Source organism: Anomaloglossus baeobatrachus, chromosome 4 (assembly GCF_048569485.1).
Source record: "Anomaloglossus baeobatrachus isolate aAnoBae1 chromosome 4, aAnoBae1.hap1, whole genome shotgun sequence".
NCBI classification, from domain to species: Eukaryota; Metazoa; Chordata; class Amphibia; order Anura; family Aromobatidae; genus Anomaloglossus; species Anomaloglossus baeobatrachus.
The window spans coordinates 621,976,738-622,003,068 of NC_134356.1; the positions used below are offsets into that span (position 1 = coordinate 621,976,738).

Sequence of the window (26,331 nt, forward strand, 5' to 3'; positions counted from 1 at the left end):
CGCACAGACACATACCCATGCACACACATAAACACACACATGTATACATACACAAACACACATGTATACATACACATGCACACACATACCGACACGCACACACATGTATACATACACACACACATGTATACACACACACACACATAGACACGCACACACATGTATACATACACACACACATGTATACACACACATACACTCAGCTTTATATAGTACATATTTGTCACACCCTCCTCATGTATTCACCTTCATCCATGAAGACCAGGAGCCATATTTCGTCATGCTTATTTATTTAAAATATGTTATCTTACAAATACTTTCTGTACATTGTGTTTATCTCTTGTCAATTATTTACAGAAACCGTTCTGATGGAGGATCACCATCCCATGTGTGTGTGTGTGTATGTATATATATATATATATATATGTATATATACATACATATATCTCCCTGTGGTCCTCTGGGCAGATCCATGTGTTGGCGTCAAGATCCCAATGTTATTACAGAGCGAAAGATAAAACACATTTGGCCCAACCCCAGGCTTGAGGTAAAAATGTATACAGGTATAAAACCATCCCTGTTTTTTTTTTGTTACATTGTTGTTTTTATTTTTTATACATTACATTTTTATATTTTTAGAATTTTATATTGATTTCCCATTGTAGACAATTTCAGAAGCTTGAAAGTTCTTCCCATATGGGATATGTCTGATCTCATATCGATATTATTGTCACCACTTCAATAAATCCGGCTCATTATGATAAATGATCTCATATTTGTGCAGTAAATTATCATTGGTGGTCGTCACGTAGAGAGACCATGGCAGATTGCATATATGTGCCTGCAAATAGTACTTAGGATTTCGTTTTCACGTGTAATCTCATTTTCCAGTTTCTAAATTGGATGAAACCTACAGAAAAAAGTTTTAAAAAACTTTGAAAAAGGTTTTACATTATTTGGTAAGTACTGGTCTAGAATCACATTATATCTATAGCCCAGTGTTGGATTCTCGGGTATATTGCCTGCTTTATTAAGTGAATTATATACCTAGTAATGTCATTTTAACACCAGGCACTAATCTGATATAGGACAGATTCACACATCCATATGTTGGCTGTACCTGGACAGTGAGGCTGGGACTACATGAGCATATGGCATCGGATGCGACTCTCAGCTCCCACTGTGTGTGCGAGTGTAAGCTGAGTGTCATACCACTGTGATCCGATCCTGCAATCAGATCACAGCTGCGGAGGAGAAGGCGGGAGCTGTGGAGGAGAGGGAGGGATTAATCTCCCTATGTCCTCCATTGCCGGCTGATGCGAGTATCGCACTGTACTCCGGTCTCTGCATTACAGATGCTCAGCTCATGCTATTGATAGCAGAACTGTGAGTTCAGCTCTGGAGTATAAGGTTTATGTCTACACATGGTAGATATGCAATCCATCTATCGGGCAGTAAATCAGTGTATTATAACACCAGCAGTAGGAAAACATTTCTTGTGGAAATTGACACTGATTTCAATCCACAGCTTGTCAATTCTTTTGGCACATTTTCAATATGCACTACAATGGTGAAACCCGCCACAAAATCCATGACAAAATAAGCAATGGACCTCCGTGATCCGTGAATGTATCCCAACAGAAAAAAAAATTGAATGAAAAAAAATCTGTTACGAATCCACGAGGAACTTTCCAGAAATTGGGTGAAATTTTTTGGGTGGATTTGCTGCAGATTTCACCCCATGCAAAGGATGTAAGTCCTCAAGACAAGGTGATGTGCTGCAGATTCTGGATGTGGGGATCTTATTTCGTACAATATCCTCAGTTTTGCTGGTACTGTACTATTTTACTATTCCAGACGGATAATCTGCACTTCCTCTGTGATCATGGCTTTCAACAGATTATAATTTAGGATTGGCACAAAAAAGTAATGTAGATTATAGCTATATATATTTATGTGTATATATGAGCTCCGGAATGATGTGCAGTGGTGTGGCTCCGGTATATCTGGATCGATTTGGGTGCAATTCTTTAACCAGTATCTGTATAACTATTTTATTAGGAGAAAGTCGGAGACCTCCATGTTTGCACGGCCGTCAGTCATGTCTTCTACCAAACGTATGCAATTACATATGTCTTCCCTGCTTTGTAATTATACATAATAAGATGTAGTCCATGTTCGTGGCGTTGGTGACACTGTAATAAGCCGGGTCGTGGTGACACCTAGGGAAACTACAGGAGGTCATACGCCCCGGCGGTGGTCGGAGGTGGTGCAGTTCTTGCAGTGGAGCTGTAGTAGTAAGGAGAACCTGGGAAGTAAAAGGATAACGTTAACCAGGGTCAATGATGGGACTAGTCACATCACTGACAAACAAATTCAATCAGCACTCTAGGAAACACATGGTGCTTGAGTCCAGGGATGGTGTCCTAGATGACGTATTTAGTAGGCTATGTGAGGGCTCCTGCTGTATTTAGGAGGTGATGTGAGGGCTCCTGATGTATTTAGGAGGTTATGTGAGGGCTCCTTCTGTATTTATGAGGCTATGTCGGAGCTCCTGCTGTATTTAGGAGGCTATGTGAGGGCTCCTGCTGTATTTAGGAGGCTATGTGAGGGCTCCTGCTGTATTTATGAGGCTATGTCGGAGCTCCTGCTGTATTTAGGAGGCTATGTGAGGGCTCCTGCTGTATGTGGGAGGTTATGTGAGGACTCCTGCTGTATTTAGGAGGCTATGTGAGGGCTTCTGCTGTATTTAGGAGGCTATGTGGGAGCTCCTGCTGTATTTAGGAGGCTATGTGGGGGCTCCTGCTGTATATAGGAGGTTATGTGAGGACTCCTGCTGTATTTAGGAGGCTATTTGAGGGCTCCTGCTATATTTATGAGGCTATGTGAGGGCTCCTGATGTATTTAGGAGGCTATTTGAGGGCTCCTGCTGTATTTAGGAGGCTATGTGGGAGCTCCTGCTGTATTTAGGAGGCTATGTGGGGGCTCCTGCTGTATTTAGGAGGATATGTGGGGGCTCCTGCTGTATTTAGGAGGCTCTGTGGGAGCTCCTGCTGTATTTAGGAGGCTATGTGGGAGCTCCTGCTGTATTTAGGAGGCTATTTGAGGGCTCCTGTTGTATTTATGAGGCTATGTGAGGGCTCCTGCTGTATTTAGGAGGCTATGTCAGGGCTCCTGCTGTATTTAGGAGGCTATCTTTGGGCTCCTGCTGTATTTAGGAGGATATGTGGGGGCTCCTGTTGTATTTAGGAGGCTATGTGAGGGCTCCTTCTGTATTTAGGAGGCTATGTGATGCTCATACTGTATAGAGGGGGTTATGTGGGGCTCATAATGTATATAGAAGCGGCACTTTTTTTATTCCTTTTTATGCCATTTGTTTTTCTTTTTGAATAATCTTTTATCAGGTGTCTAAAATTGAACATTTCCCGATTTCATGGAAAGGTTTTAGGTAAATGGGTCAGAAAATTATATGTGCAGACGGCCCGGAGTTTCAAGGCTCCTGTGAATGCCTCGATCAAAAGCGCATTCTTCATGTCAAAATGATGGAACCTGATGGACCCTACTGTAAGTCGCTGGAGGCTGTCAGGCTCCAGGGGTATTCATTGTTTCATGGTACAACAGATCTCACAGAGCATGGTAGCTTCGATAATAGGCAATGGTAGTGAAGACAGAGCTGGAAAAGAACTGAAACATTATAAAGGGAATCTGTCAGCAGATTTTTGCTATAGAAGCTGAAGCCAGTATGCTGCAAGGGTTAAGATAGAAAGCTCAGGCATGCCTGTGTTGTCACAGTGCTATCTTTTGCTTATTTGCTATGTTTGTTTTAGCAGCTGGACCCTTATCATTGCTGTGGCAAGCTAGCTTGTGCCATGTTGGCCGGCACACCCCTCCCTGTGATTGGCACCTCACAGTCAATATAAAATCTCTATTGAGAGCCTGGTGAGGGAGGGACAGCCCTCTGGACTCTGCTACATGACTTAATCTAAGAATGGACATTGTGTCAAAACAGCTGCACCCAGTAATCTAAGTCATGGATCATCAGATTCAGAATCTGCTTGCCTGCTGCTCTCAGATGAGGTAGCAAAAACCTGCTGACAGATTCCCTTTAAAGGTAATTTGTCACCAGGTTTTTGCTATGTAATCTGACAGCAGCATGATGTAGGATCATAAACCCTGACTCCAGTGATGTGTCACTTAGTTTACTGGGTGCAGCACTTGTGATAGAATTAGTTTTCTCTTTTGCAGATTTAGCAGCACTCGGAATGCTGAGCTGTGTATAATAACCCTGCCCACACCACTGATTGGCTGCTTACTGTGAACATATGTATAGCAGAGTTGGGCAATTAATTTTTCCGAGGGGCCACATTAGAGACCATGACTGGTGTAGAGTGCTGAACCCATAGGGTGAAATTAGTTCTGCTCAATATTACTATTAACATATGTATTATAATTATTCTGTTAAATTAATATTAATTGTATTACTTAATATTAAGCAGAATTAAGTATGCTGACATCCCCGAATATACAATATGAGCCCACACACAGGGCCCTATAAAAAGTATGAGCCCCCACACATCCCCCTACATACAGTATATCCCCTATATACAGTACTAACCCCCACATAGCCTCCTATATACAGTATGAGCCCCCCACATAGCCTCTCTATATACAGAAGAAGCCCCCACATAGCCCCTTTATACAGCATGATCCCCCACATAGGCCCTTTATACAGTATGAGCACCCACATAGCCTCCTATATACAGCATGAACCCCCACAGTCTCCTAAATACATTATGAGCCCCAACATAGCCTCCTATATACAGTATAAGCCCTCATATAGCCTCCTATATACACTATGAACCCAATTTAGCCTACTATATACATTACTAAGCCTCCACATAGCCTCCTATACACAATGTAAGCCCCCACATAGCCTCCTATATACATTTATGGGACCCTACATAGCCTCCTACATACATTATGAGCCCTAAATAGACTCCTGTTTATATAATGAGCCCCAATATAGCCTCCTATATACAGTATGAGAGTTCCCATACTCTCCTAAATACATTATAAGCCCCACATAACCTCCTATATACATTTCTGAGCCCCCATATAGCCTCCTATATACTTTATGGCTCCCACACAGCCTCCTATATACAGTATGAGCGTCACATAGCTTCCTATATACAGTATGAGCCCTCACATAGCCTCCTATATACAGTATGAGCCTTACATAGCTTCCTATATACAGTATGAGACCTCACATAGCCTCCTATATACAGTATGAGCCTTACATAGCTTCCTATATACAGTATGAGACCTCACATAGCCTCCTATATACAGTATGAGCCTTACATAGCTTCCTATATACAGTATGAGACCTCACATAGCCTCCTATATACATGCAAACATCCCATACACATGAAAAAAATGACACATACTCACCTCGCTGCCATTCTCCAGCACGCTCTGCTCCGACTTCCAGTGCACTGATGCCCTGCACAGCACATACGATAATGTGATGTCATCGTGTCTGCTGTGCCTCATGCTGATTGGTGGAAGATGGAGCCAGTGGTCCCTCCTCAACCAATGTGTTCACCTCTGTCTGCATTCTGTGGATGCAAATAGTGGTGACATTGGGCAGCAGGGGAGTGCACAGTGCAGTGCGCAACCCTTCAGCTACCTCGGTCTGCGGGCCGGACTGGAACAACCAAAGGGTCGGATGTGGCATGCAGGCCACAATTTGGCCAGCATATAGTGTTAAAATATATATATGTATAGTGATAGAAAGCTGCTAATCAGTGGTGAGGGCGGGGTTGGACTAGGAGGCACTAGACACCTAGTCTTGTAGTGATAATCTCCTGCTGATAAAACACTGATTATATTGAAACAGCAAAACACAGCCCAGTAAGTGACGCATCACTGTAATCAAGGTCTCAACCCCTACATCCTGCTGCTCTCAGATTACATAGCAAAAACCTGCTGACAGATTCCCTTTGAGAGAATCTCTCCCTATATGAGGGCTACATAAGTTAGTGACAGATACAGTATCTTATGCCTTATACAGTGTGTCCACCCATATCCTGTCCAACGCCAGTAACTTGAGAACGGCAGCAGCTATAGGCATAGAAGTGGTGTCTAGGTATAGTAAAGTAGCCATGCGCTACACAATGAAGCCACCTATAGCGCCACCTGGTGGAAAACAATGGAGTTAGCATTTTAATCTCGAAAACGGAACGAGATACAGAAAAAAAGTGAATTACAAAGTTGTAGGGCATCATCAATTCAATACGAATTGACACCTTGCATACAGAAATGCTATGATTAGAATGTGTAAACCTCACAAGGCTGCGGACATGAAGCGATACCTCATGGAGACCTTCCTACAAGTCCTTGGGTATGGTGGCTGTGTGGTGTGGCCTCCACGCTCACCTGCCCTGACCCCATTGGACTTCTTTCTGTGAGGTCACATCAAACAGCAGGTGTATGCGACCCCTCCACCAACATTGCAGGGCCTACGACGACATATCACAGATGCTTGTGCAAACGTGTCGCCTACCATATTGCACAACGTGCAGCAAGATACAGTATGCTGTGCAGAGTCCAGATGTGCATTGCAGCTGACGGGGGCCACTTTGAGCATCAAAGTTAAATGAGCGCCATATGCGTGACCAGCATTCAATGTTTGGGGGGGGCATGGGTTTCATATCATAGCATTTCTGTATGCAAGGTGTCGATTCATATTGAATTGATGATGCCCTACAACTTTGTAATTCACTTTGTTTCTCTATCTCGTTCCGTTTTCGAGATAAAAATGCTAACTCCATTGTTTTCCACCAGGTGGTGCTATAGGTGGTTTCATTGCATAGCGCATGGCTACTTTACTATACCTAGACACCACTTCTATGCCTATAGCTGCCGCCGTTCTCTAGTTAATGGCGGTGGACAGGATATGGGTGGACACACTGTATGTGCCCATTGTGTAGTTTTTTTTTTGTAAAAGGTGAGTCAGGAGTCCTTGATATTCATTAGCTGTGAGATAAGCCCTCCCACCCCTGTTCTTCATCTGATGATTTCTCTTTCTCCCGATTACTTAGCATAGGGAGAATATGATCAGTTGGCAGCGGTAGGGCAAGGGGAGCCCACAGTGAAAACCCCTGGCACATAGTGCAATGTGAGCTCTGTAAATTTAAAAAAAAACTTTGGGTTTTTTTTTTCCTTATCGCTGAAAAAAAGCTAGTGTGTAAGGTAGTTGTTGTGGTGTGAGACCTCTCCCAAACTTCAGGTGAGGTAAAGCCTTCTGGTGCCAGCGGAGACTCAATCTCCTGCTATTCGCTGCTGTGAGCCGGAATGGATGAAGATGTTGGATATAATTTCACATGGCTTAAACCGATGTCCTTTTTGTGAATGAGTGCGGAGAAAATCCTATTATATTTAATGTACTCACTTAGAAGGCTGGAGCCGGGGAACCGCCAACTGTCTCCATATGCTGCATAGGCCCCATGGCTATAAGTATTACCGGAGTAATCGCTTCCTGCTGAGAAAACAAGAACTGTCAGGTCAGATGGAACAAAAGTAGTAACATCTCACCCAGAGCACACGGCAGCTAACGTCTTCCTCACCGCCCCCTCCTGCACGCCGCAGACCTCCACTGCCAGTGCGCTGCAAATTATTATCCCATACACAAGGAAATGTGACCATACATCTACCAAGATGGAGCACCTTCTCCCCCCCACCTCCATAGAGCCCATTTACAGACAGGCTAGAGCTAGGGTAGATGTATGGAGTAACGAAATGAGATTTATAATAAATCCGCCATGTACCTTGCTAAACCGCTACCACTATGTTATTAAATTGCGACATTAGGCAAGACCCCGCTAGTGCCACACTCATATTTATGAAGCCGTTTGCTATAGAATGTTTAGAAAAGGGGTGTAAGGCATTGGAAATACAAGGCAGCTTTCTTCCGGGAACAGCGCCACTCCTGTCCAATGGTAGTGTCGGGAATTGCAACTCCGCTCTATTGAAATGATGAATGAGACCTTTGGACACGTGTGGATTGTTTTTCTACTTAATACAAAAATGATATACAAGAAGTTTATTGCATTTGCCTATTTTCTTTTTCTTGTTTAATCTGCTGACCTTCTACATGCCCATTTCCAGCTGCCCCATTTTTAGTAGGCCATATGGTGCCAATGGTGGGCTGTATTCAGGTGCAAAGGCCACAGACTCAAACTTAGGCCGGGTTCAGATGAGGCAAATTTCACAGTCCATCTCTGGGCTGTCCGCAGGTCTCCTGACCCAAACTTACAGCCTTATACCATATGTATCCGAAAATAAGACACTGTCTTATATTATATTTTTCCCCCCAAAAGATGTGCCAGAGCTTATTTTCGGGATAGGGCTTATGTGACGCCCTGGGCAAGCCAGGGGTCACAGGTCATAACACCACCACACCCTACACCCCGGATAGGTACACCAAAGCTACACAGAAATCCTTGTTGCCTTCCTCCAGGGGCTGATGTCCACACCAGGGGGTGGGCCAGGCGGTTGGCTCCGCCCACCGAGGAGTTCACAGCCCTGGAGGCGGGAAAACCAGGCAGAACAGATCAGATAGAGTTAGAGTTTGGAGGAGGAAGGGAGAGGAGTTTAGGAGTGGAAGTGAAGTGGTAAAGGAGCAAGAGAGAGGAGTAAAGGTGGAAGAGAAGGTGACAGTTGAGGAAGCCTGAAGTTGGTCCGGGTGTGTGCCCCGGACTGAGACAGCAAGGTCAGCAGACGGCGGTGACCGTCTGCAGGAGAGGCTGCTCGGAGGTTGGCGAAAGGACCATGGACGGGTGGTGGCCCGGCGGTACCGGAGCGGTATACGAAGAGAAGCCAGCACCATTGGCAGGGGCCTTTCGGATCCCGGCAAGGCTAGGAGTCGCCGTGAATTTGCCAAATCCGTTAGTGAAGGGGACCTCTGGGTCTCCCAACAACCAAGTCCCGATTGAAGGCAACAGTCCAACCGTTAGAGAGAGACACCACCACCGCCAAGGCACCAGTTTCTCAGGGCCAGCGCCTGCGGGCAAAGAAGGGCTCCTCCGGCCCATATCAAAGCCGGGGAGCGGGTTACCGGTGGGAACCCATCGCTACCAACATAGACTTAGGTGCAGGAAAAGGGACCGTCACCGTCAACTACTGGGGAAAAGCAACAGCAGCCGTCCGTGGGAACCGTCTTTCCAGCCGTGTGTTTTACCGAGAACCATGTCCCCGTCTCAGGCTGAGTGAGTACCACAGTGCCGTGAGGCACAGCGCTGCCCCCGCGTCCCTGCATCCCACCCAGCCCTGCACTGGCCCGCCATCCCTCATCCCCCAACTCATCACTGGGCCCCGGGACAACCAACCCCTACCCACGGAGGGGAGAACTAACAACTCAGCTGCTCCCTGTCACCGCTCCCGGGATCCCCATACAGAGCAGCGGTGGTGTCCACACAATCACCACAACCGTGGGTGGCGTCACGGACAATAAACAATCCCAAAAACCAATCCCTTTTCACTCACGGGCGAGGAGCGCCGCTCGAGTCCCTGGGATCCGGCCCATCGCTCGAGCCACCGAGCAGCAGCAGGCCGCAGCAGCAGCCGGACCCGAGCAGTGGGAGAGCGCGGCGTCCCCTCCTCCGCCCGCGACAACTTGGCGTCACGAACAGGATCTTACCGCTCTGCCGTTGGGTAGAGGTGCGCCTTGTTACCGCCGGAGGTGTCCGGCCAGAAAATTTCAGAAGCCGCCATCTTTGGCGCGAAGAGTTCCCGCTAGAGCGTCTTCTCGAGTAGCGGAGGCGCGAAGGCCAAAACCCTGCCCCGATAGAGGAGGGGCCGAAAAGAGGCTGAGGGGGACGAAATGGCGACTGGTCGCATGTAGCCACGGCTATAAAAGCAGGGACGCCAGGACTCTGCAGCCATCTTGTTCCTGGGAGAAGCCGCCAGCAACATGTGGATGCCGTCCCGTAGCACCGTAGCCCCCGCGCCTGGAACCGCGGCGTGGGTGGAGATCCGGACCGCGCAGCTCTACCAGAGGCTGCAAGTCAAAATGCAGCTCCTCATGGAGGAGTGGGAGACCGACATGGCGGATGTCATCGCGACCGTGCGGAGACGCGAGGAGGAAGGGAGGGTGAGTGACCCACGCCCCGATGCCCTTGAAGGGCCGGTCATCGCGGCTGCGGGACCCGGTCTAAACCCTCTCGCCCTGCTGCCTCCCTCGCCACCCGTCCCGGAAGCCGTGACCCCGCCACTAGGCCCGCTACCACCGCAACCGGTAGCGATACCCAGCATGTCCGCCCAGGCGGACCGACCTGCAGGCGGAGCCCGTAGCCGACCGGAGGTGCTGCCATGGAAAGCCCCAAAAACCGAACCGGAGGCGTCCCCCGAGAAAGTCCCCGAGCCGAAGCCGACAGCCCGCTCCGTGCCGAAGGCCCAGCAGAGGAAAGCCCCTGTGCCCATCCCCCACACCTCGGCTGAGGTTGCGCCGGGTTGCCGCTGCAAAGCGGTGTCTAAGGCCAAGTCACCACGGGACCTGCTGCCCAGATCACCAGCAGTGGCAATGTCCAACAGGTCTCGCGGGGCCCGACCCGTGCGCTGGAGCTCGCAGCAGCGCCGTACTGGGACAGGGAGCCGGTACCGTTGGGCCTGGAAATCGGTGAGAGAGAAAGAAAGAAGGCGGAGATGGTGGCCCGTACGATCCGGGAGAAGGAGAGCCTGAGACAAGCTACCTTCCGGGTCCGGGGCCCGCTGTATGAAGGGCAGGTGAGGCGGTTTGATGTCCGCCGGGGCTATGGATTTATTTATGAACCGGGCCTGGAGGCCGAAGTGTTTATAGCCCGGCGGGATGTGAATGCTCATCTGCCAGAGGAGCACCCCGGTCGTAACCTGATGCCGGGCGACATAGTTCAGCAAACCCGGCACTGTGGAGAGAGGGGGTGGTTCGCGCTGGATGCCAAGTTGAGGGGCAGCCAAGAGTCCCGTGTGAGCGCCGTGCCCCCTCCCTCTGGTGATGTCGAGGACTCTGAGTAAGGGCAGCGGAGCACCATTGCACCGTCCCCGTTGGGACCACCAGTGTGTTTGAAAGTTTGAAAAGTTTTGCCAAAGATGATAAATGATTACCGAACAGTAACCTGATTGTCAGCACCGTGATTTGGAACCGGCCATTGTCGGCATTGTTGTCCCCGTAGGGACCCTTCAAAAAGTTGCATAGGGAACTCTCTATGAACAGGCCCGAGAACTTGCAGGGCAACCACAAACGTTAGTGGCATGTAAATAAAATATGTTTGTTGCAGCTACTGTTACCGCCTCCGGAGAGGCAGGTTGGAGGGAGGGCCCGCATTGGAGCAGGCTGGGGCCCAGCCACCACAGGAACCGGTGGCTACCCTCTGGAGGGGAAGGACAGATCCCGCTCGGGTAACTGGTTCAGGACTGGGGTCAAGGGGTGCTGCCTGTTTCTTAGAGGCAGCATCAGGGCCAGGTTACTTGGGTGGGAGAGAGCGGCAGTAGCAACCGTTTAAAATGTTACCATAATGTTTAAGAAAAAGTGCCTCCCGCTGTGGAATGAAGTTATTATACTTGTCTTGTGTCTTTTTATCCTTTCAGAAAAATAAAACCGGTGTTGGACGGGCAGCCCGCGGACGGTCTGCATTTTGCTAAGGGGGAATGTGACGCCCTGGGCAAGCCAGGGGTCACAGGTCATAACACCACCACACACTACACCCCGGATAGGTACACCAAAGCTACACAGAAATCCTTGTTGCCTTCCTCCAGGGGCTGATGTCCACACCAGGGGGTGGGCCAGGCGGTTGGCTCCGCCCACCGAGGAGTTCACAGCCCTGGAGGCGGGAAAACCAGGCAGAACAGATCAGATAGAATTAGAGTTTGGAGGAGGAAGGGTGAGGAGTTTAGGAGTGGAAGTGAAGTGGTAAAGGAGCAAGAGAGAGGAGTAAAGGTGGAAGAGAAGGTGACAGTTGAGGAAGCCTGAAGTTGGTCCAGGTGTGTGCCCCGGACTGAGACAGCAAGGTCAGCAGACGGCGGTGACCGTCTGCAAGAGAGGCTGCTCGGAGGTTGGCAAAAGGACCGTGGACGGGTGGTGGCCCGGCGGTACCGGAGCGGTATACGAAGAGAAGCCAGCACCATTGGCAGGGGCCTTTCGGATCCCGGCAAGGCTAGGAGTCGCCGTGAATTTGCCAAATCCGTTAGTGAAGGGGACCTCTGGGTCTCCCAACAACCAAGTCCCGATTGAAGGCAACAGTCCAACCGTTAGAGAGAGACACCGCCACTGCCAAGGCACCAGTTTCTCAGGGCCAGCGCCTGCGGGCAAAGAAGGGCTCCTCCCACCCATATCAAAGCCGGGGAGCGGGTTACCGGTGGGAACCCATCGCTACCAACATAGACTTAGGTGCAGGAAAAGGGACCGTCACCGTCAACTACTGGGGAAAAGCAACAGCAGCCGTCCGTGGGAACCGTCTTTCCAGCCGTGTGTTTTACCGAGAACAGTGTCCCCGTCTCAGGCTGAGTGAGTACCACAGTGCCGTGAGGCACAGCGCTGCCCCCGCGTCCCTGCACCCCACCCAGCCCTGCACCGGCCCGCCATCCCTCATCCCCCAACTCATCACTGGGCCTCGGGACAACCAACCCCTACCCACGGAGGGGAGAATTAACAACTCAGCTGCTCCCTGTCACCGCTCCCGGGATCCCCATACAGAGCAGCGGTGGTGTCCACACAATCACCACAACCGTGGGTGGCGTCACAGACAATAAACAATCCCAAAAACCAATCCCTTTTCACTCACGGGCGAGGAGCGCCGCTTGAGTCCCCGGGATCCGGCCCATCGCTCGAGCCACCGAGCAGCAGCAGGCCGCAGCAGCAGCCGGACCCGAGCAGTGGGAGAGCGCGGCGTCCCCTCCTCTGCCCGTGACACTTATTTATGGGGAAACACGGGTTGGGGGTAAGTGTACCCCCCAGGAGAATCATACTTACCAGATCCTGTACATCTGAGTCGCTCCTAGGTCCTCCTGTGATCTACAATGTGATCTCCCTACTGGTCCTTGTGTGTTCTACAGCAGTCCTCCCCTACGTCCAGCCGTTGCAGACACACACACACACACACACACACACACACAACGACATCTAGGGCTTATTTTCGGGACAGGGCTTATTTCTGGGGAACCAAGGGTTGGGGGTAAGTGTACCTCCCAAAAAAGGAAGACCCCCCCCAATAGAATCATACCAGATCCTGGACATCTGCATTGCTCCTAGGTCCTCCTGCGATCCACAGCGTGACCTCCCATCAGATCCTTGTGTGCTCCACAGCGGTTCTCCACTTCTTCCGGCTGGCACGCACACATACACACACAACCACAACTAGGGCTTATTTTCAGGGTAGGGCTTATATTTAATCCTTACTCCAAAAAGGTCGAAAATTCCAGTTTCAGCTTATTTTTGGGGTAGGGCTTATTTTCAGGGAAACACGGTATGTATCTATAAGTTCAGGCGGGGAGACCTGCGGTTAGTCCAGGCTTTGTGGGCTGTATATGAACCATGACATACACTTGCCCAAAGCCGTCTTTTGGCTGATTTCATAAAACATCAGTCCAAGTACAATACAATATCAGTCCAAGTACAAGCTGTGACATACAGACCAGCCCATGGGTCTCCTGACCTAAACGCAACAGCCTCATAGACCTGTATGATGCTTCTGAGCTCGGGTCAGGAGACCAGCAAATGCTCCAGGCATTGCGGTTTGTACTTGGACTGTAATTTTTTCCATGTCCATTGGTTAACATTGGTCCATATACTGTCTGTTGTGCCCATAGACTGCTTGTGTGAACTTAGACTAAGGCCCGCTTTACACGCTGCGATATCGTTACCGATATCGCTAGCGAGCGTACCTGCCCCCATCGTTTGTGCGACACAGGCAAATCGCTGCCCGTGGCGCACAACATCGCTAGGCTCCGTCACACAGACTTACCTGCCTAGCGACGTCACTGTGGCCGGTGAACCGCCTCCTTTCTAAGGGGGCGGTTCGTGCGGCGTCACAGCGACGTCACTAAGCAGCCTCCCAATAGAAGCGGAGGGGCGGAGATGAGCGGGCCGAACATCCCGCCCACCTCCTTCCTTCCTCATTGTGGGTGGCCGCAGGTACGGTGATGTTCCTCGGTCGTGCGGTGTCACACATAGCGATGTGTGCTGCCGCAGGAATGACGAACAACTGCGTCCTGCAACAGCAACGATATTTGGGAAAGGAGCGATGTGTCAACGATCAGGTAAGTAATTTTGATCGTTAACGGTCGTTCCTGCGTTTCACACGCAACGACGTCGCTAACGAGGCCGGATGTACGTCACAAATTCCGTGACCCCAACGACATCTCGTTAGCGATGTCGTTGCATGTAAAGCCCGCTTTAGGCATAATGCTATATTTTGACCCATTAATAAGAGTTGCACCGTCAATGGTTGACCCGTTAAGAAGAGTTGCACCGTCAATAGTGACAACCAGATAAAAATGGACAAATCAGACGCCTTGTTGGTAGTGGCACCGACATAGAAGGCACTGTCTCCCACCCTAGGGATCACATCATCTATATCCATTGACTTTATAAAACTCGATGGGGCTTAACCCTTGTTTGGTACCATGAAAAAAAAATCACTAGCGGTACCAATCTGCATGGGGGTCACATTGACCCATTGGTACCAGACAAGGGTTAAATATGTCTGGCACTGACTGTGATAGACTGCAGGTTAGATGAGATGAGTAAATGAGTCACCGGTCCGGCATTATTATCCCATCCTCGGAGGGGGATCTTCTCTATTTGTCCTTTTGTGCATGTATGGGCATGTAGATTGCAGGCGGTTGGGAACAGATCCGTCTTTCGCACACACAGTTAAAATATAACTGCTCTTTTTTATTTATCTTGACCAATCTCATTTCACGCTCCAGGAGAGGAAGGAGGGTGTGCACGCGGGTGTGGGGAGCCGGGGAGGGGGGTAGAAGTACTTTATATTTTTAACGCTGCATTAAGCGCGTCTCCGTGGTAACACAGTAACACGCTGGCTCAGCAGGTTACGGAGATGTGAGCCGAGTGGGTGAGGGACCCGCCATTCTGCATTTCTTTTCCATTTAAATGTACCTGCAAAGGTCACCTGGGGTCACCCCCTCCAAAAACATATCTTCATTTATAAACTGGGCAGTCGCGGACAGGATCGCACTTATGTTTTCCCGAAATGTCCCCATGGGAACATATTAACAGTGTTGGGAACTAATACAGTAATGGAATACCGCATGAATAAGATCCGAAATGCATTAACCCTTTTGGATGAGCTATAAATCCCTTTTTTACCATTAACGAAAATGGATGACGGATTGGGACGAGTGATGCACAAAATGCCGCCATTAACATTGATGTTACCGCAGATTTGCATCGGATCTGTTCTTTACACCATTGGATTCAGTGGACAGAAAAATACATCATTTAGGAACTTTTTGAGGTTTAAGGGTGGTCGAGGCATTTTGCCTTTCCTTTGCTCGTAGGGATACTTGTAATTATTGTGGGAAATGAGAATGAGTTAGCCATATTTTTTTTTTCTTGCCTAGTAGCGGTTTCGTACATCCATCATTCACGGTCCCAGTACAGACTGCGATATTCAGATCGGCCGCGGGTCTCCTTATCCGAACTGAACCACCCACTGGTGGACACATACAGAAAAGGGCCCCTGTGCATGAGCAATATATGGGTCCTTAACGGTTTCATCCATCCATCCTTCATGGTCTCAGTACAGCTTGCGATATTCAGATCGGCCGCGGGTCTCCTTATCCGAACTGAACCACCCACTGATTGACACAGACAGAAAAGCGCCCCTGTGCAAGAACAATATATGGGCCCTTAACGGTTTCATACATCCATCATTCAGGGTCCCAGTCCAGACTGCAATATTTGGATTTGCCACGGTTTTCCTTATCCGAACTGAACCATCCACTGATGGACACAGACAGAAAAGTCCCCCTGTGCAAAAACAATATAAGGGCCTTTTACAACCCAAGGGCTCATCATAATGCACAATTCCACCTGCTATGGAGGAGGAATACGTCCCCTTACCTCTTGGGACTCTGTGCGGCCGCACAGGTTGCACCAATGATATGTCCGCCACTGGGACCACCTGAAAACTACCTCTGAGCCTGCTGAGTTTAGGCCAGGAAACCTGTGTTTGGTTCGGACATTGTGGTCTGTTGTCACGGTCGTCTCCCTGCTGATAAAATAATTTCTACTTTGGCAAGCCCAGTGGAAGGAACTGCTGAGGTTTTTTCCTGTGCTCATCCACTTGCTCCTTTAGAGTCAATCTTCTACGGTGAAGTTTGGTGTTTTGTATCCTTCTGTTTATTCCCCCCGTCTGTCTTCCCTTTTCCTCCGTGTTTATTAGTTTAGTGGCGAGTCTAGCATACTCGTCGACCCATACACTAGATAGGGTGAGTTTAGAGCCATCTGAGGGACCCTATCACCGACAGGTTGAAAGAACCTGTATAGGCACGCTAGGGAACTCCGGAGTCAGCTTGAGGTTAGTGGAGGAGATGCCCCCTCTCCCTAGCGGCAGGGACCTCCGTTGTATCGGGATCCCAGAGTTTTCCCCTTTTTGTGTTTTTTTTGGTAGTGCATCAGATGCCCATTGGTCTGATCGCGTGTGTCGCGCGTTATATACGGACATCTTCGACTCCGTATGTGACTTTCGTACTCAGACCATGTTTGCCTGACAGGTGAACCCGGCCTTATGGTTTTGACCTTGTTGACTTCAATGTCCTAATTAATATAGGAATCAGGGTCTTCTTAAATAGTAGTATTAGACCGGGTGTGCCCATTCCCACCAACATTGCAGTGGATTTTCTGTGTTGATTTTCAGACAGAAAATCCACGGTGAAGTACAATGAATTCCCATCCACATACTGTGGCAATTTTCCGCACAGAAATTACCATAAAATTCATTGCACATTTTTTTAAATCCACAGTTTGTCAATTTCTGTGGATGATTGTACAGGTTAAGTCACAAGCCACAACAAATCCCAATTGTTGCAGAGTTGGCTCCATAGCCAAACCTGAAAGTCTAGACTTCAAAAGCATTTTCCTTTTTTTGCAAAACCTGCAGGAAAATCTACAGTTCCTAATTAGCAACAAATCGTAACAAGTTTTCTACATCTTTCTGCCGGGTCACTACAAAAAATTTCCACCACTGATACAACCTATGAGGACCTCATGCGGCAGAAAAATCCTTGGGTGTTTTTAGGCTGAAGATACATGGCGACCTGTATCGCGCTACAGCAATTCAACTTGCCACCAGCGACAGAAAACCCTACACGTTTGCAAAGATTTACGACTCTGTGTGTCGTAGTCGCTGTAGGTTGCGGGACGCAATGCGGCACCAGAGTAAGCGTAGGTAGATGTGACGTCAAAATGTGACACTGTAGTTTCAATGTCACACAACACAGGTCAAAGTGTAGCCCTAGCCTAAGGGGTCCATTGAGCTACAACCCAGAGAGCAGGGGTTAGCACTATGGCTGGCATACTTATGGGGGCTCTGTGGGATTTTTGGCAGTAGTTCCATATAAATTTTTCCAGAACAGTCTAGACCAGGATGTCAAACTCAAATACACAGATGGCCTAACTTAAAAACTTGGACAAAGTCATGGGCCAACTTAGTCCTCCATACAGAGTAATGGATCCCACATAGTCCTCCATACAGAATAATGTACCCCAAATAGCCCTCCATACAGAATAATGTGCCCCAAATAGCCCTCCATACAGAATAATGTGCCCCAAATAGCCCTCCATACAGAATAATGGGACCCATATAGTCCTCCATACAGAATAATTGTCCCCACATAGTCCTCCATACCAAATAATGGGCCCCACATAGTTCTCTATACAGAAAAATAGACCCATATAATCCTCCATCCAGAATAATGGGTCCCATATAGTCCTGCATACAGAAAAATGGGCCCCACGTAGTCCTCCATACTAAATAATGGGCCCTACATAGTTCTTTATACAGAATAATGGGCCCAAATAGCCCTCCATACAGAATAATGGGACCCACACAGTCCTCCATACAGAATAATGGGTCTCACATAGTCCTCTATACCGAATAATGGGCCCCACATAGTCCTCTATTCCGAATAATGGGCCCCACATAGCTCTCCATACAGAATAATGGGCCCCACATTGTCCTCCATACCAAATAATGGGCCCAACATAGTTCTCTATACAGAATAATAGACCCACATAATCCTCCATACAGAATAATGGGTCCCATATAGTCCTCCATACAGAAAAATGGGCCCCACGTAGTCCTCCATACTAAATAATGGGCCCCACATAGTTCTTTATACAGAATAATGGGCCCAAATAGCCCTCCATACAGAATAATGGGACCCATATAGTCCTCCATACAGAATAATGGGACCCACACAGTCCTCCATACAGAATAATGGCCCCACATAGTCCTCCATACAGAATAATGGCCCCACATAGTCCTCTACACCGAATAATGGGCCCCATATAGTCCTCTATTCCGAATAATGGGCCCCACATAGTTCTCTATATAGAATAATGGACCCTACATAGTCCTCCATACAGACTAATGGGCCCCACATTGTCCTCCATACAGAATAATGGGCCCCACATAGTCCTCCATGCAGAATTATGGGCCCCATATAGTCCTCCATACTGAATAATGAGCCCCACATTGTCCTCCATGCAGACTAATGGGCCTCACATAGCCCTCCATACAGAATAATGGGCCCCACATAGCCCTCCATACAGAGTAATGGGTCCCACATAGCCCTCCATACAGAATAATGGGCCCCACATAGTCCTCCATGCAGAATAATGGGCCCCACATAGCCCTCCATACAGAATAATGGGCCCCACATAGCCCTCCATACAGAGTAATGGGCCCCACATAGCCTTCCATACAGAATAATGGGCCCCACATAGCCCTCCATACAGAATAATGGGCTCCACATAGCCCTCCATACAGAATAATGGGCCCCACATAGCCCTCCATACAGAGTAATGGACCCCACATAGCCCTCCATGCAGAATAATGGGCCCCACATAGCCCTCCATACAGAATAATGGGCTCCACATAGCCCTCCATACAGAATAATGTGCCCCACATAGCCCTCCATACAGAATAATGGGCCCCACATAGCCCTCCATACAGAATAATGGACACCACATAGCCCTCCATACAGAATAATGAGCCCCACATTGTCCACCATACTGAATAATGAGCCCCACATTGTCCTCCATACTGAATAATGAGCCCCACATTGTCCTCCATACAGAGTAATGGGCCCCACATAGCCCTCCATACAGAGTAATGGGCCCCACATAGCCCTCCATACAGAATAATGGGCCCCACATAGCCCTCCATACAGAATAATGGGCCCCACATAGTCTTCCATACAGAATAATGGGCCCCACATAGTCCTCCATACAGAATAATGGGCCCCACATAGCCCTCCATACAGAGTAATGGGCCCCACATAGCCCTCCATACAGAATAATGGGCCCCACATAGCCCTCCATACAGAATAATGGGCTCCACATAGCCCTCCATGCAGAATAATGGGCCCCACATAGCCCTCCATACAGAGTAATGGGCCCCACATAGCCCTCCATACAGAATAATGGGCCCCACATAGTCCTCCATACAGAATAATGGGCTACACATAGCCCTCCATACAGAATAATGGGCCCCACATAGCCCTCCATACAGAATAATGGGCCCCACATAGCCCTCCATACAGAATAATGGGCCCCACATAGCCCTCCATACAGAATAATGGGCCCCATATAGCCCTCCATACAGAATAATGGGCCCCATATAGCCCTCCATACAGAATAATGGACACCACATAGTCCTCCATACAGAATAATGAGCCCCACATAGCCCTCCATACAGAATAATGGGCCCCACATAGCCCTCCATACAGAGTAATGGGCCCCACATAGTCCTCCATACAGAGTAATGGGCCCCACATAGCCCTCCATACAGAATAATGGGCCCCACATAGCCCTCCATACAGAATAATGTACCCCACATAGCCCTCCATGCAGAATAATGGGCCCCACATAGCCCTCCATACAGAATAATGGGCTCCACATAGCCCTCCATACAGAATAATGGGCCCCACACAGTCCTCCATACAGAGTAATGGGCCCCACATAGCCCTCCATACAGAGTAATGGGCCCCACATAGTCCTCCATACAGAATAATGGGCCCCACACAGTCCTCCATACAGAGTAATGGGCCCCACATAGCCCTCCATACAGAATAATGGGCCCCACATAGCCCTCCATACAGAATAATGGGCCCCACATAGCCCTCCATACAGAGTAATGGGCCCCACATAGTCTTCCATACAGAATAATGGGCCCCACATAGTCCTCCATACAGAATAATGGGCCCCACATAGCCCTCCATACAGAATAATGGGCCCCACATAGCCCTCCATACAGAATAATGGGCCCCACATAGCCCTCCATACAGAATAATGGGCCCCATATAGCCCTCCATTTAGAATAATGGGCCCCACATAGCCCTCCATACAGAATAATGGGCCCCACATAGTCCTCCATACAGAATAATGAGCCCCACACAGTCCTCCATAAAGAGTAATGGGCTCCACATAGCCCTCCATACAGAATAATGGGCCCCACATAGCCCTCCATACAGAATAATGGGCCCCACATAGCCCTCCATACAGAGTAATGGGCCCCACATAGTCCTCCATACAGAATAATGGGCCCCACACAGTCCTCCATACAGAGTAATGGGCCCCACATAGCCCTCCATACAGAGTAATGGGCCCCACATAGTCCTCCATACAGAATAATGGGCCCCACACAGTCCTCCATACAGAGTAATGGGCCCCACATAGCCCTCCATACAGAATAATGGGCCCCACATAGCCCTCCATACAGAATAATGGGCCCCACATAGCCCTCCATACAGAGTAATGGGCCCCACATAGTCTTCCATACAGAATAATGGGCCCCACATAGTCCTCCATACAGAATAATGGGCCCCACATAGCCCTCCATACAGAATAATGGGCCCCACATAGCCCTCCATACAGAATAATGGGCCCCACATAGCCCTCCATACAGAATAATGGGCCCCATATAGCCCTCCATTTAGAATAATGGGCCCCACATAGCCCTCCATACAGAATAATGGGCTCCACATAGTCCTCCATACAGAATAATGGGCCCCACATAGCCCTCCATACAGAATAATGGGCCCCACATAGCCCTCCATACAGAATAATGGGCCCCACATAGTCCTCCATACAGAATAATGAGCCCCACACAGTCCTCCATAAAGAGTAATGGGCTCCACATAGCCCTCCATACAGAATAATGGGCCCCACATAGCCCTCCATACAGAATAATGGCCCCACATAGCCCTCCATACAGAGTAATGGGCCCCACATAGCCCTCCATACAGAATAATGGCCCCACATAGCCCTCCATACAGAATAATGGGCCCCACATAGCCCTCCATACAGAATAATGGGCCCCACATAGCTCTCCATACAGAATGATGGGCCCCACATAGCCCTCCATACAGAATAATAGGCCCCACATAGCCCTCCATACAGAATAATAGGCCCCACATAGTCCTCCATACAGAGTAATGAGCCCCACATAGTCATCCATACCGAATAATGGGCATCTGGCATTGCGGGTCAAGTAAAATCAGCCTGAGGGCCAGCGTTTGATATATGTGGTCTAGACAGACTCACCTCAAAGGCTATGGGGCTTTGTAAACTACACCCCAAAGTGGCATTTTGGGGATGTGTTATTCCCTGGGATGGGGCTTATAAGTAATCAATTTTCCCTTGTTAACATTGATAAGAATTTATCTATTAGTCTAAACCCTAGACCGATTCTTCATCAAGTAGCCACGTCACAGATAATAACGATACGAAGCAGCGAGATATTACATACCGGCAACCATTCCAGCAATTGCAGATGAGGCATAGTTTCCTTGCCCGCTGGGTATGTGTGGCGGGTAACCTGGTAATGTGGAGCCTACAACATCGCGCCCTGATAAAGAATGGACAGTTGTTAGTATGACATCCTTCCCCAATCACTACCATATATTATATACAGATTGCTAGGCCTCGTGTATGAAATTGATCTTGTTTCCCATATCAACAATCCTGAGTCCACGTTCTAGAGTTCTGGGCCACAAGGATATGTGTCAGTACTCAGGGTTTGGATTTTTAGATCAGAAAGGAAAAGCCCGAACCACTCTAAAGATATATTGTGATGATATCCAGCACAGAGTTTTCATCCTAAGAATGACATGACGAGAATAAATGGAGATTCACTTGTGGGTTCAGTAGAACGGGACAAGGTTTACAATCTTGAAGCTGATGATGAGTACACTATTTTCTAATATACCATGTGCATTATTTATAAAAATTGTCTTTCTTGCATGTGAGCATCTTCAGTGGAAACACCAAGAGTGCTGAGGTGAGAAGAGGCTGCTCACCCTGCTGTCCACTATGTCTGTCTGATCTAATACTGGATTTTTCAGGGATGCTGAGGTAAGAAGAGGCTCACACAACTGTCCACCCTGTCTATCTGATCTAATACTGGAGATACAAGGGGTACGGAGCTAAGAAGAGACACTCATACTGCTGTCTACCCCATCTATCTGATCTAATGCTGGAGATAAAAGGGATGCTGAGGTAAGAAGAGGCTGCTCACACTGCTGTCCACCCTGTCTGTCTGATCTAATACTGGAGATACCAGAGGTTTCATAGTTTTAAGGTTGAGGTTGAAGGGAGACTCTAAGTCCATCTAGTTCAACCCGTAGCCTAACATGTTGATCCAGAGGAAGGCAAAAAACCCCCAATGTGTCAAATAAGCTCCAATGGGGAAAAAAATTCCTTCCTGACTCCACACACGGCAATCAGACTAGTTCCCTGGATCAACACCCTGTCATAAAATCTAATATACATAACTGGTAATATTATATTAGGTGCTGAGGTAAGAAAAGGATAACACTGTTGTCCACCTCATCTATATGATCTAATACTGGAATACTGGAGATTCGAAACTGCACACACTGCTGTCCACCCCACCTATTTGATCTCATACTAGAGATATCAGGAGTGCTGAAGTAAGAAGAAGTTCACAATGCTCTCCACCCTATGACAACTCAGCATCTAGGCACTTGTGTGGGATGAACTGATCTTAATTAGGCCAGACTTATTGCTCATTTATTTGGTAAATTAAGAGAAGTTAGCTATTGTTTCATGTCAGACTGACCGAAGCTCTTTTGTCTATTAAATGTGGATTGCTCCAGCCCTTTTAACTACTTGATTCAGAGAAGAACTATGCATTCGAATTGAACTAGCGACCAATGAGAGAGCAGACATCTCCCACCAATCCTGTAAGACACAATACACTGAAATGAGAACTGAGGGGTATAAATAGACCTTGCTCCTGTCACCTTATTTATGCTACATGAAGTCAGCCTAGGATCCATGGTTCTAGTTGGAGGATCACAGAACTGCTTCAATGCTGAGCCAACAAATTTGCTTGGAGAACCCAGGTTTGGATAATTCGGTCTCCTGGCTACATATCTTGCTACACTCGGTCAGCTTACAAAGCTTGCCGCTATATGCTCTCAGTGGGTGCCCACCAAGTGCTGCTGGCTAGAATAGATGGCCCTGGAAGTCATGAAGATTCTAATCCCTGGTGAGCAAGCAAAGGGTGAGACTCTGTCACTTGTACCATCTTGTGTTCCTACTGGGAATGTACAATATGTTTTGTCTGTTGGTGAACCAATAAAGTCTTATCACTATGTGGTTCTCTAACCCTGTGTTGTCTGAGTAGTGTTGTACCCATGGGGAAGGAGTGCTACTGTTCAGTGTTATGAGCCCTGGTCCATGCGGTCTTTCTGAAGACAGTCAGGCCAGCGGATCAGAGCACCCAATGACCCTTCTGTCTCCACACGCCGCATCACCCCATCTATCTAATCTAATACTGGAGATACCAAGGATACCGAGGTAAGAAGATGCTGCTCATACTGCTGTCCACCCATCAATCTGATCTAATACTGGCGATACCAGGGGTGCAGAGTTAAAAAGAAGCTTCTCACACTGCTGTCCATTCTGTCTATCTGATTTAAAACTGGAGATACCAGATGTGCTGAGGTAAGAAGAGGCTGTCACACTACTGTCTACTGTGTCTATCTGATCTAATACTAGAGATACCAGAGGTGCTGAGGTAAGAAGAGGCTCATAATGCTGTCCACCCTGTTTATCCTATCTAATACTGGAGATATCAAGGATGCTGAGGTAAGAAACTGTTCACACTGCTGCCCACCCCATCTATCTAATAATATACTGTAGATACCAGGGGTGCTGAGGTAAGAAGAGGCCCCTCGCACTGCTGTCCAATGTCTGTCTGGTTTAATACTGTAGATAGCAGTGGTGGTGAGTTAAGAATAGACTGCTTATATTGCTGTCCACCTTTTTTTCGGATCTAACACTAGAGATACCAGGAGTGTTGAGGTAAGAAGTTTTCTCCCACTACTGTCTACCATGTCTTTCTGGTCTAATACTGGAGATTCCAGAGGTGATGAAGTAACTAGCTCCTCACACTGCTGTCTACCACCACCATGTCTTTCTGATCTAATACTGGAGATTCCAGAGGTGATGAAGTAACTAGCTGCTCACACTGCTGTCCACCATGTCTTTCTGATCTACTAGAGATACCAGAGGTCATGAGGTAAGTAGCTTGTCGCACTGATGTCCACCATTTCTTTCTGTTCCACTGAAGATATCAGAGGTCATGAGGTAAGTAGCTGCTCACACTGCTGTCCAGCATGTCTATCTGATCTAATACTGGAGATTCTAGAGGTGATGAAGTAAGTAGCTGCTCACACTGCTGTCCACCATGTCTTTCTGATCTACTAGAGATATCAGAGGTGATGAGGTAAGTAGCTGCTCACACTGATGTTCACCATTTCTTTCTGTTCCACTGTAGATACCAGAGGTCATGAGGTAAGTAGCTGCTCACACTGCTGTCCACCATGTCTTTTTGATCTAACACTGGAGATAGCAGAGGTGATGAAGTAAGTAGCTGCTTGCACTGCTGTTCCCCATGTCTTTCTGATTGCTGAGCCATTGTGGTTACCTGGAGATAACTTGTGAGTACATGGGATAGGTTACAGTAGTGGAGCTTCCTTTTGCACATGCTCACTAGCACCTGTCATATCATTATAGGACAGGTTAGTGTAACAAGAATGCAGCCATTTACGACAGTGATTACAAAGTATGTTACAAGACACCCATGATCATACCTGTAACTGTCTGACTGGTGAACTGTCCATACATAGAGGCAGCATGGGAAAATGCACTGAAAGTCGGAGCAGCAGCCGCAGATCCCATCGGCTGCAGGTCCAGGAAAGTGGGACTATACAGCGATGGCGGGGTGGAGCTGGCACTAGAGCTATCTGAGATCTCTTGTTTAATGGCGAATGATGAGAATTCTACAATGGAGCAATGAAATGGAAATGTTAAAGTGGAGAAAATGTGATACATGATGGAATAAAGCGTCGATGTGGCGGATTGTCACGTTCCGATTACATGTGTGAGATGGACATGATGATATAGTTTGTGCAACTGGTTTATGGACACAGCACTTTACATTGGACAGATGGTACTGACATGTTTATTATGGCATCCATCGGATTAATGAGTTGCAGCTTGGTGAGGGTAGATCCGAATTCATCACTATGTTATTACATATTCAATTCTGAACAACCTACAGATTCACACCCATTAATATATAGGCCTGTATCTGTATATATGCTTTTAGTGGATGAAAGTAAAGAAGATATATACTATATAGGCAACTAACACAAAATACCCATAGCCTCCATTAGACACCTAGTGATGTCCTTTGAAGAAATCACCAGTTCATTCCAAAGATAAAAGGTAAACCTCTACCTGCTAACCAAGTACGTTTACAATTTGGAGGCTATGTATGACATGGACACTCCCTTTTTGTTACAATGATAAGCAGATAACATGGTGTCCTACTATGGGACCCCCCAGGGATCAGATGTAAGGCCCTAGTCACATCACATTTGGAACACACATTTGTGACTGTCATGAGTTCCATCTGAGCCCCCTAAAAATGGGATTTGAACATGGCCCTGATGGAGCTCACACTATGATGAGGCAGACTGAATCACTTTGTATTGTTTTAGGCCTCTGTCCTGGCAATG

The 26,331-nt window shown here is 47.9% G+C and overlaps 1 protein-coding gene across 6 annotated transcripts in view; it reads right to left on the bottom strand.

Moving 5' to 3' along the window:
* Positions 1–288: 288 nt before the first annotated feature.
* The window catches only part of PAX8 (paired box 8), a 64,740-nt gene continuing 38,697 nt past the window's right edge, over positions 289–26,331 (bottom strand). For 2 of the 6 annotated variants that reach the window (XM_075342972.1, XM_075342971.1), the window contains exons 10-13: positions 25,402–25,590; positions 22,029–22,127; positions 7,451–7,537; positions 289–2,308 (exon numbers count right to left, since the gene is read on the bottom strand). In XM_075342972.1, the coding sequence (XP_075199087.1) occupies positions 2,232–2,308; positions 7,451–7,537; positions 22,029–22,127; positions 25,402–25,590 (452 nt within the window). In that variant the 3' untranslated portion in view covers positions 289–2,231. Of the gene's footprint in view, positions 2,309–7,450; positions 7,541–22,028; positions 22,128–25,401; positions 25,591–26,331 lie in introns of all 6 variants that reach the window. The other 4 variants (XM_075342970.1, XM_075342969.1, XM_075342974.1 and 1 more) reach the window with 2 other exon arrangements.